The sequence below is a fragment of the Pyxicephalus adspersus genome, chromosome 7 (genome assembly GCF_032062135.1).
Source record: "Pyxicephalus adspersus chromosome 7, UCB_Pads_2.0, whole genome shotgun sequence".
NCBI classification, from domain to species: Eukaryota; Metazoa; Chordata; class Amphibia; order Anura; family Pyxicephalidae; genus Pyxicephalus; species Pyxicephalus adspersus.
Window position 1 is genome coordinate 426,160 of NC_092864.1, and position 12,453 is coordinate 438,612.

At 46.4% G+C, this 12,453-nt stretch overlaps 1 protein-coding gene and 1 long non-coding RNA gene across 2 annotated transcripts; both read left to right on the top strand.

Annotated features, from left to right (window-relative positions):
- Positions 1-1,839: 1,839 nt before the first annotated feature.
- LOC140334464 (uncharacterized) lies at positions 1,840-3,265 on the top strand. The gene is made up of 3 exons (XR_011921561.1): positions 1,840-2,048; positions 2,727-2,780; positions 3,136-3,265. It is a non-coding gene; the product is annotated as an uncharacterized lncRNA (long non-coding RNA).
- A 595-nt stretch (positions 3,266-3,860) lies between these two features.
- Positions 3,861-5,656, top strand: LOC140334463 (cytochrome c oxidase subunit 6A, mitochondrial-like). Its single transcript, XM_072416741.1, has 3 exons — positions 3,861-4,019; positions 4,636-4,778; positions 5,478-5,656. Exons 1-3 carry the CDS (start codon positions 3,953-3,955, stop codon positions 5,571-5,573), a joined length of 306 nt encoding a protein of 101 aa, XP_072272842.1. The 5' UTR covers positions 3,861-3,952; the 3' UTR covers positions 5,574-5,656.
- The last annotated feature ends 6,797 nt before the right edge of the window (positions 5,657-12,453 follow it).

Consider the following 12,453-nt stretch of genomic DNA (forward strand, 5'->3'; position numbering starts at 1 on the left):
AAGCCGGTGAGGACAAACATTCTGCCTGAGTTGTGTCTGATAAGTAGATGTTGGCTGATTTGTAGGCTAATAAGTGTCCTTTATACCCTCAGCAGGGGCCAAATCTCCATACGGTGCCCAGGCCGAGTATCCCGATGCTGCCAGCTCTAAATATGGTGAGATTTATCTCTGAGATTACTCTGCTGGACACAACAAACATTTACATGATAGAAAAACATAGTTCTTGGAGTGTTTGGAGTATAAAATGTGGTTAAATAGTATAAGGAGTAATAAAAAGAGGTAACAAACCCAAAAAACAAACCTCTGAATTCCTCCTCAGCATGATGTGTGATAGAATGTTCTCCTAATTATTCCTCTTCACCATCTTTCTCAGCTGGAGCTGCTCAATCCCCGTTCAATGCTCAGCCGGTTCCACAGAACCCATTGGAAGGTAAAGATTCCTTGCTTCTGAATGTCTGCTGCAGCCTGCCCCCGTCCTTCCTTTCTTCCGTCTGCCCCCGTCCTTCCTTTCTTCCGTCTGCCCCCGTCCTTCCTTCTGCCCCCGTCCTTCCTTTCTTCCGTCTGCCCCCGTCCTTCCTTTCTTCCGTCTGCCCCCGTCCTTCCTTCCGTCTGCCCCCGTCCTTCCTTTCTTCCGTCTGCCCCGTCCTTCCTTCCCATCCGTCTGCCCCTCATCCTTCCTTCCGTCTGCCCCTCATCTTTCCATCCATCTGCCCCCGTCCTTCCATCCGTCTGCCCCCGTCCTTCCTTCGATCTGATCCCATCTACCCCGTCTTTCCTTCAGTCTGATCCTGTCTGTCCCTGTCTTTCCTTCTGCCTGCCCCCATCCTTCCTTCCGCCTGCCCCATCCTTCCTTCCACCTGCCCTTCCTTCCGCCTGGCCCAGTCTGCCCCGTCCTTCCTTCCTTCCTTCCGTCTTCTCCCGTCCTTCCATCTGCCCCATCTTCTCCTGTCTGTCTGCCCCTTCTTCTCCCATCTGCCCCATCTCCCCCCGTCCCTCCCTCTTCCACCGTCTTTCCCCCGTCCTTCCGTCTGCCCTGTCTTCTCCCTTCCTTCCTTTCTTCCGTCTGCCCCGTCTTCCCCCGTCCTTCCTTCCTTCCTTCCTTCATTCCTTCCTTTCTTCCTTTCTTCCGTCTGCCCTGTTTTGTTTTTGGTTTTTATTTTTGTATTTTTCTTGTATCTTTACAGAGGAATTGCCTCCATCTGCTGCTGTAGAGGGTAAATAATGAGTCCATAATTCACATGTAATGTCACCCGTGTATATGTCATGTCATGTGTTTGCGGTGTCACATGTCCCTGTCACATGTCCCTGTCACATGTCCCTGTCACATGCCTGGTCCTGTCACGTGCCAATGTCAATAAATCTCAGTATGTAACATGTATGTAGAGCATGCTGCTAACACGCTAATGTCTCTGTATCTATCTGTCACCCGTCTATGTCCCTTGGCTCAGGAGACCCCAATATGGATCTCCCCCTCCATGTGTCTTTGTGTCACCCCCATCTATTGCTGTTATAAATGGAGACCTTTATATATATATATGTATATATATATATTCTTGGATCCCTCAGGAACTCAGAGTACGAGAGAGGGGGCAACTACCCTTCCGATAACCCCCACCTCGTCCAGCATCCTGAAACAGAAACCTATCGAAGGTACAGTCACAGGGACATTTTACCCGGGGGTGTCAGACCATTTACAGACCACTCATCTTCCAGCTCAATACCCGCCATTGCTTGTCCACTACTGACCAATCAGAGCCACCCCAGCCAGACCTGCTACTTGCTCCGCCCAACCGCTTTAACTGCTCTTGCCCCACTGTACTAATACAGCTCCACCCAGAATCTGCCCTCTGCTCCATTGTGCCCCACCCAGCATTTCTACCCCACCTACTGTGCTACAGCTTCACCCGGCATCCCCACCCTGCTCCTTCCACCACTGCTCCAACATCCCCCAACCCCGTCCCCCATTCCTCCTCCACAATGACCCGTTTCCTGCCTCTTCCCAGGTGGATACCAGCAACTGGGAGCCGGACAGAACGCCTGGACATATGGTACCAGAACACTACATATATGTATTGCACCAATGAATATTATATACTATACAATACATATATATATACACTGTGCTGGTATGGATATAGTTATATATAGGTGGAGAATTGCACCCACCAGGGCACACATATATAAATATATCCCATCGCAGCATATAATATTCATACCACGGAACATATATATTTATATCCCATCACAGTATATGTAGAGCATTGCACCCACCATGGCACACATATATAAATATATCCCATCACAGTATATGTAGAGAATTGCACCCACCAGGGCACACATATATAAATATATCCGATCACAATTCATAACATTCATACCACGGCAGTGTTTTCATCTGGAATATCACAAACACATGGAACAATGATGTCTTTGTATGTTGTAGAATGGGGTCCTTGGCTGGAGACACCTGAACGCCATCATTTGCAGGGGCCACACACATGTACATGAGAGGTTGCCTCAGCTTGGGGCTCTGGGCCTGGCATAGGGGCCACATGCCATGCTTCACATTGGTGTGGTCATCTATTGTTGGGGTCACCAAGCTCCATATATACAACCAGATGATGTGCATTCATGTCACACAGATACCCCGGGGGGTAATATATGGAGAGAGGGGGGAACGGGGCATTAGTAACCCAAGGAATAACCCCAATTCTTGTCTTCTCCAGGCCCGGAGGAATCTGCGTACGCACAGAATGGATATTATGGAAACACCTACAGAGGTGAGAGGGGAGCCTCCTGATTGGCTCATGGGATGACATGTGATCCATCATCGATCTATGATTTATTATCTGACGTTAATATCTGCCAACATTAGGAAGATTCTCGAACCCACCCTTATATGACCAAACCCCACCCACTTCCAATTTAGCCACACCTGCTCCCACAGATTGGGTGTGGCTAATTGCAGCCATACACAGAATGGGCGGGGTCTAGGAAAGGGGGTAAGTTGGGGTCCAGAGGCCCACTTTTGTGCAGTAAGATGCTGAGGATTTGTTGCAAGGGGTGACACAGAGCAGGTGGGGATTGGTCTGTGTGTGGGGGTTACTAATGTAATCTGTTTGTTTCTGCTCACAGGTTGTTCTGGGAAATGCTAACAGACCAGTGACTGTGGCCCCAGCTCAGAACATCAGAACATTGGTCGGGAATGCTGCAGTCTTGTATATAAAATGTGACAAAGTCACCAATAAAATATATAAAAAGTCAACATGTCTCCTAGTTATTATGTTGTTTGTGTGTGAACTCATGGAGCTCCGCCCACAAAGCGGCTCACCTGACCTACTGTGACACCTCCAGGCCCTCCCCCGAGGAACTAAATCTGAAAAGGACGATGTGCAAGTTTTGTTCATCGGGTCTCTTTCAGCGTTTGAGCTTTTCTAAAGAAAACAGAAGATTGTGGGGGATGGCAGACATTTCCTGGTGTACATTCTCCCCTTGTACAGTGAGGTTATACCCCCGGGGCAGCCCTGATATTACGGGGTTATTAGGAAATAGCAAACCGGATTTATAACCATCAAGCCAGGGGAGAAGATCCTAAACTCCCCTCTTCCTGGGCTGCAGCCTTTCCCAGCCTGACATGGCTGACCCCGGTAATGTGTGCCAGGGGTCCAAGGAGGCCGGCTGAGTGCTGCTTTATTTATTATGTCATGTATTCAATCATTCGAGTGCAGAACTCCCCCATTCCCTGAAATATACCCCCCAGGCAGGGGGAAGGACAGCGATATCGGTGATCATCATCCGTAACATGTGCCAGGGATAAACATAGCCAAGTATTTGGCCAGTGCCCAGGTCTTGAGGACATTTAGGCCTGGAGCCCCCCCCCCCCGGGGTATGTTACTCAGCAATCAGTGACCTTCCCAAACCACACAGACACGGACAGTGTCCCCAACACAGAATGGCCACCCTCGGGGCCCTAATACTCCGGAGAAACATGGCCACCGCAGCTCATGAGCCCGGGGGAGGTGAGGAAACAGCCAGATGATACCCCAAATCCTCCTTAATGCTTCACACACTCAACTTCCTCTGCAGCTATAGCCCCCATCATTACTCCCAAAATACTACCCCCTGACTACTACCCCTATTATTACTCCCAAACCACTACTACCCCTATTATTACTCCCAAACCACTACTACCCCTATTACTACTGCCTGACTACTACTACTACCACCACCCTCATTATTACTCCCAAACTACTTTTACCCCTATTACTAATCCTTTACTACAGCTATTTCTACCCCCATTACCACCCCTCTACTACTACTACGCCCATTATCCTCCTCTGTTATTACTACTTTACCTCTACAATATCTCCCCCGATACTACCCCTCTTAAACACCCCAATACAACCCCTCCACACCTCTGTATGATGATCACATTCTCATTGCACCCCCCCAACTACTATTTACTGATTGCCCCATTAACACTCCTCTAATACCCCCCTATTTTCCTCACTCCCCTATGCCCCCTACTACCCCTCTCCATCCCAATACCCCCTTGAGGAGGTTATTATGGCTTCCCTGCCCCCTCGCTCATTCTGCGCCGGATTTTTTCCCCCCCCCCCCATTTTTCCTTTTCAGCTCGTACCTGGAAGATCCTGACCTTTGTGGTGGCCCTCCCTGGTGTCGGGGTCTGCATGCTGAATGCCTGGCTGAAAAAGCAGAATCACCCCCACCAGACCCCAGAGTTCAAACCCTACAACCACCTGCGGATCCGCACCAAGGTCAGTTCCCAGTGTGGGCCATGGGGGCACCATAAGGTTATAGGGGAGCTCTGCTGAAAGTATCAGATTCTGGGCGCTTGTGTCTGCAACCTACAATTCATTTACCCCAGAGGAGAAGGACAGACGGGGCAGAATTCTGCTGTGTGGAATTGCATGGTGTGTAACTGTTAGCCTTGTCTGAAACCCACAGGAGCTGGATTTCAAAAATATCCAACATCATTTTATTACAAACAGCCAGCAGAATAAATATGAGTGCCAGTGTAAATGATTGCTGTTCCATATTGTCATTGTATTTCCTATAGTTGCGCCCTCTAGTGACCAATTGTGTATCGGATTGTACAAGTCATGTCCACATGGAATAGCTGCTGAGATACATACAATTAGCTACAAATTGAGTTCCTCAGTCACAATGCTGCACCGTAACACCCTGACAGCCAATGAACATCGCTGTTGGTGCATCTGTGTGATTGAAGCCATTAATTGGCAAGACAGATGCTGACTCCTGTAGGTCAAAACCAGTACTGCAGATGTATTTCATCCAATCCTCCATGCAGGATATGGTACAATCCGACAATTCCAATCACTGATCATCCAAACACAGTTCAGCCAATCAGAACCCATAACACCACTTATTATATTGACATGAGCCGGTGACCCCCATCTGATGAAGTACCATTGTTGTCTGTGTTTCCCTTGCAGCGCTTCCCCTGGGGTGACGGCAATCATACCCTCTTCCACAATCCGCACGCCAACCCGCTGCCCACAGGATTCGAAGAACCGCACCACAAGCACTGAGCCAAAACCTGCATTTGGGCCCTATAGAAGGGCCCCTTCATGTATTGTATAAGCAGTAATAAAGCAAACCTGAGTCCTGAGTATTAACGCTGCATGGTCCAGCCTCACTTCCTGCAGAGGATCAGCATGATAGAAAACCCTAAAATTACCTGAGTATTGATGCGGGGCAATAGCGGTGTAATATATATCACAGTATATAATGTATACAGGTAGCGGTGTGATATATATCACAGTATATAATGTATACAGGGAGCGGTGTAATATATATCACAGTATATAATGTATACAGGGAGCGGTGTGATATATATCACAGTATATAACGTATACAGGGAGCGGTGTGATATATATCACAGTATATAACGTATACAGGTAGCGGTGTGATGTATATACACAGATGGTGTTGTGAATTATATACATTGATTGTTGCTGAAAATGGTGGATTCGTCAGGTAGAATAATAACCAGAACAATAACCACAGCATTACTCCACCCAGACTTCAGAGTACCGAGAGAGGTGTAGGCTGCTTCCTGTCACCACAGATTCACCGATATGCGGAGATATTTATCCTCAGGACCTCAATGTTTTTATCAGTTATTCACCCATCCAGGTGCTGTCCCAATGGAATTCAGAAATTCAGAGTTGTGTATTCCATCTTCCCAGTCCTTGGTTATGATCTTCTGATAATCCCGCAGGTAACACTCTTCATGTTCTAGGATGACAACATTTTCTCCCCACACTGTTTAAATGGATCAACGTTGTCCTGAGAGTGATCCTGCATGATACTTGAACAAAGATGGTTCCATCCTTCTGGTAAGATGATAGTATAGTTAGGGGGCATCTTGTGATCTCTGTGAGAAGTAATAAATACCTAGAAGTGTGGCACTGATATGCTGATTTTATATTTGATGACAGGTCCACTTTATCAAGCTACAATAAATTTGTATGTTGTAAACACATATTGTGCACACAGGCGACCTATCAGGAAGTTCAGTTCTCCAAATTAGAACAATAAATTGGCCAACCAATTACAAAAAATTGGCCAACCAATTCCTGAGAACACCAAAGGGGGGGCAGCGGATATGAGCATCAGCAGTTTCTTATCTCCATCTGTCACAATTTTATCTGTTTCACCATCAACTGTCTGTCATGTGAGAGGAAACCACATCTGCCCAAGTGGCACTAACCTCAGCAGGCTTCACTTTCATCCAGGTTTCATCTCATGACAGGCAAATTCATAGAAACCTTCCCAGAAACCCACCAGTTTCCATTAAGACCAATTATAACTCCACCTGTTACTGAAATAATAATACAACAATACCAAACTGATGAAAGAGACAGAAAGAAACTTTGTTCTACAAATAAAAGTACAGGGGGGTGAAAAGTGCTGGACCATACCATGATAGGAGAGTACAGGAGGTGAGATGTGCTGGATCATATCATGATGGGAAAGAATAGGGGGTGGGATGTGCCAGATCATACCATGATATGAAGGAAAAGGGGGTGAGATGTGCTGGATCATACTATTATAAGGGAGTACAGGGGGTGATATGTGCTGTATTATGCCATGATATGAGATTACAGGGGGTGCAGAGTACTGGGCCATACAATGATATGGGAATAGAGGGGAGTCTGATGTGCCAGATCATACCATGATAGGGGAGAACAGGGGGTGAGATGGGCTGGATCATAGCATGATAGGGGGTACAGGGGGTGAGATGGGCTGAATCATACTATGATATGGGATTACAGAGGTTGTGATGTGTTGGATCATACCATGATAGGAAAGTACAGGGGGCGGGACATACAGAAGAAAATGTGGGGTTTGGTATGTTGGGTCAAACTATGACAAGAGTATAGGGGGGTGCAATGTCCATGGCCACAGTATGATGGGAACATGGGGGGTGTGGTATGCTGGGTCATAGTATTAAAACAGAGTACAGAGGTTGGACAAAAGGTGTAGTGGATCATACCATAATAGAAGAGTTCAAAGAGTTCTAAGCTATTTTATAAAAATACACAGGAAAAGGAAGGGGGGGGGGTGCTGGGTCATTCTCTAATATGAGAGTGCACAGGTTACAGTGTGCTGCGTTGTGTGTTGACTCACACCATGTTAGGCGTGTACAGGGGGTGTGGAATGTTGGGCCATGCCATAATAAAAGAGTACAGAGGGTGTAGTATGTTGGGTCATACAATGATAGGAGACTATAGGGGTTGTGATATGTTGGGTCATACCATGATTGGAGAGTACAGAGAGTGTGGTATGTTGGGTCATACCATGATAGGAGAGTACAGGGAGTGTGGTATGTTGGGTCATACCATGACTGGGGAGTACAGGGAGTGTGGTATGTTGGGTCATACCATGACTGGGGAGTACAGAGAGTGTGGTATGTTGGGTGTTACCATGATAGGAGAGTACAGGGGGTGTGGTATGTTGGGTCATACCATAGGAGGGGAGTAAAGGTGGTGTGATATTGTTTGGTCATACCATGATAGAAGAGTACAGGGGGTGTGATTGTGTTGGGTCATATAATGATAGAAGAGTACAGGGGTTGTAGTGTATTGGGTCATACTATGACAGAAATGAAACAGACAGAAAGAAACTTTGTTCTAATAAAAGAGAAAAGGGAGGTAAAAATTGCTGGACCATACGATGATTGGGAAGTAAAGGGGGTATGATGTGCAGGATCATGCTCTGATGGGAGAGAACAGGGGGTGAGATGTGCCAGATCATACTATGATAGGGGAGTACAGGATGTAAGATGTGCTGGATCATACTATTATAAGGGAGTACAGGGGGTGATTTAAGCTGCATTATGCCATGATATGAGAGTACAGGGGGTGCAGTGTACTGGGCCATACTATGATATGAGAGTAGAGGGTAGTCTGATGTGCCAGATCATACCATAATAGGGGAGGACAGGAGGGGGCAGATGGGCTGATTCATACCATGTTAGGGGAGTGTTGGGGATCTAATGTGCCAGGTCATACTATGATAGGGTAGTAAAGGATTTGTGATGTGCTGAATCATAGCATAATAGGGGGGTACAGGAGGTGAGATGGACTGAAATATACCATGATTTCTGATTACAAAGGTTGTGATGTGTTGGATCATACCATGATAGGAAAGTGCAGGGGGTTGGGACATACAGAAGATTACAGGGGGTGTGGTAGGTTGGGTCATACTATGATAAAAGAATACAGGGGAGTGCAATGTCCTGGGCCATATTATAGTGGGAAAATAGGGGTGTGTGTTATGCTGCGTCATACTATCAAAACAGAGTAGAGAGATTGGGCAAAAGGTGTAGTAGATCATACCATAATAGAAGAGTTCAAAGTTTGCTAAGCCATATCACGATAGAAAAATACACAGGAAAAGGAAGGTGGGGGAGTAGTGTACTGGATCATTTTATAATAGGAGAGTGCAGAGGGTACAGTGTGCTGAGTCATACCATCACAGAATATAAAGGGTTGGGGGGGGGGGGGGGCCGTGTGTTGAGTCATACCATGATAGGAGTGTTCAGGGGGTGGGGAATGTTGGGCCATACCATGATAGAAGAATACAGAGGGTGTGGTATATTGGGTCATACCATGATAGGAGAGTACAGAGGGTGTGGTATATTGGGTCATACCATGATAGGAGAGTACAGGGGGGGGTTGTATGTTGGGTCATACCATGATAGGAGAGTACAGAGGGTGTGGTATGTTGGGTCATACCATGATAGGAGAGTACAGAGGGTGTGGTATACTGGGTCATACCATGATAGGAGAGTACAGGGGGGGGTTGTATGTTGGGTCATACCTTAACAGGATAGTATAAGGGGTGTGGTCATAGCACGATAGGAGAGCACAGGTGGGTGGTTTGTTGGGTCATGATAGGAGAATACAGAGAGTGTGGTGAATTGGGTTATATCATGATAGGACAGTACAGGGGGTGTTATATGTTGGGTCATACCATGATAGGAGAGTACAGAGGGGGTTGTATGTTGGGTCATGCCATGATGAGAGAGTAAAGAGGGTGCAGTGTGTTGGGTCATACCATGACTGGAGAGAACATATGGTGCAGTGTGCTGGGTCATACCCCGAGAGGTGAGTACCGAGGGTGCAGTCTGTTGGGTCATACCATGATTGGAGAGTATATGGGATGTGGTATGTTGTCTCATTCCATGATAGGAGAGTACAGAGGGTGTGGTATGTTGGGTCATGCCTTGATAGGAGAGTTCCGAGGGTGCAGTGTGCTGGGTCATACTATGATAGGAGAGTACAAAGGCTGTGGTATGCTGGGTCACACCATAATAGAAGAGTACTGAGGGTGCAGTGTGTTGGGTCATACCATGATAGGATAGTATAGGGGGTGTGGAATGTTGTGTAATACCATAATAGAATAGTATAGAAGGAGTGGTATGTTGGGTCATACCATGATAGGAGAGTACAGAGGGTGCAGTGTCTCAGGTCATACTTTAATAGGAGAGTATAGATGGTGTGGTATGTTGGATCATACCATAATAGAAGAGTACAGAGGGTGCAGTGTGCTAGGCCACACCATGAGAATAGAGTACAGGGGGTGTGATTTGATGGGTCATACTATGATTGGAGAGTACAGAAGGTGTGGTAAATTGGGTCAAAACATGGGTCATATAATAATAGGAGTGTACAAGGGGTGTGGTATGTTGGACCATACCATGTTTGAAGTTTACAGAGGGTATGATATGTTGGGTCATACTATAATAAAATAATTCTGAAGGTGTGGTATGTTGGGTCTTACAATGATAGGACAGTACAGGAGGGAGTGTGGTATTGTTGGGTCATACCATGATAGGAGAGTACAGGAGGTGTGGATTATTGGGTTATAATATAATAGGAGAGAAGAGAGGTTGAGGTATGTTGGCTTTTACAATGATAGGAGAGTACAGAGGATGCAGTACAATCATAAAAGACAACAGAGAGTGTGGTATGTTGGGTCATACCATGATAGGAGAGTGAAGGGGGTGTGGTATGTTGGGTCAGACCATGAAAGGAGAGTACAGAGGGTGCAGTGTGGTGGGTCATACCCTGAGAGGAGAGTACAGGGTGTGTGGTATGTTGGGTCATACCATGACAGAAGAATACACGGGGTGTGTTTTTTAGGATCATACTATCAGAGGAGAGTACAGGGGGTGTGGTATTGTTGGGTCATGCCATATTAGAAGAATACAAGTGGTATGGTATTGTTGGGTTATACCATGATTGGAGAGTATAGATGGTGCAGTGTGCTTAGTCATACCATGATAGGAGAGTACAGGAGGTGCAGTGTGTTGGGTCATACCATAATAGGTGAGTACAGATGTTGAAGTGTGCTGAGTCATACCATGATAGGGGCATAAAGGGTATGTGGTAAGTTGGGTCATACCATGATAGGAAAATACAGAGAGTGCAGTGTTCTGGGTCGAACTATGTTAGGAAAGTAAAGATAGTTTGGAATGTTGGGTCATTTCATGATAGAGTACAGGGGGTGTGGTAATGTAGGGTAATGCCATGATAAGAGAGTATAGAGGGTGCCATATGTTGGGTCATACAATGATAGGCGAGTACAGGGGGTGTGGTATGTAGGGTCATACCATGACAGAAGAATACACGGGGTGTATTTTTTAGGATCATACTATCAGAGGAGAGTACAGGGGGTGTGGTATTGTTGGGTCATGCCATAATAGAAGAATACAAGGGGTGTTGTATTTTAGGTCATACCACGATAGGAGTGTACCGAGCATGCAGTGTGCTGGGCCATACCATGATAAGAGAGTACAAGGGGTGTGGTATTTTGGGTCATACCATGATAGGAGAGTGAAATGGGTGTGGTTTGTTGGGTCATACCATGATAGTAGAGTACAGAGTGTGTGGTATATTGGGTAATGCCATGATAGGAGTGTACAGGGGGTATGGTATTGTTGGGTCATACCATTATAAGAGAGTACAGAGGGTGTGGTATATTGGGTCATACCTTGAGATGAGAGCAGAGGGGGTGTGGTATGTTTTGTCATGCCATAATAGGAGAGTATAGGGAGTGTGTTATTGTTGGGATACAACGATAGGAGAGTACAGGGGTTGCAGTGTGCGGTGTTAAACCATGATTAGAGAGTACAGGGCTGTGGTGTGTTGAGTCATACCATATTAGGAGTATACCAGGGGTGTGGTATGTTGGGCCGTACCATGATAGGAGAGTACAGAGGGTGCAGTGTGCTGGGTCATACCATGATAGGAGAGTACAGAGCACTTGGCATCATTGTGTCATACCATGATAGGACAGTTCTAATGGTGCAAGGTGTTGGGTCATGCCATGATAGGAGAGTACAGAGGGTGTGGTACTTTGTGTCATACCATGATAGGAGAGTACAGGGGGTGTGGAATGTTGGATCATACCATAATAGGGGAGTACAGGGGATGTGACATTGTTGGGTCATACAATGATAGAAGAGTACAGGGGGTGTGATATTTTTGCATCATACCATGATATGAGAATACAGGGGGTGTGGCATTATTGAGTCATACCATGATTGGAATGTATAGGGGGTGTAGTATTGTTGGGTCATACCATGACATGAGAGAACAGGGTGTGTAGTGTGTTGGATCATACCATGATGGGGGAGTACATGGGGTGCAGTGTGCTGGGTCATACTATGATAGGAGAGTACAGGGGATGTGCTATGTAGGGTCATGCCATGATAAGAGAGTAGTGGGGGTGTGATATGTTTGGTTAGATCATGATAGTAGATTACAGGGGGTGTAATGTGTTGGGTTTTACCTTAATAGGGGAGTACAGGGGATGTGCTATGTAGGGTCATGCCATGATAGGAGAGTAGAGGGGGTGTAGTGTGCTGGGTCATACCATGATAGGAGAGTAGAGGGG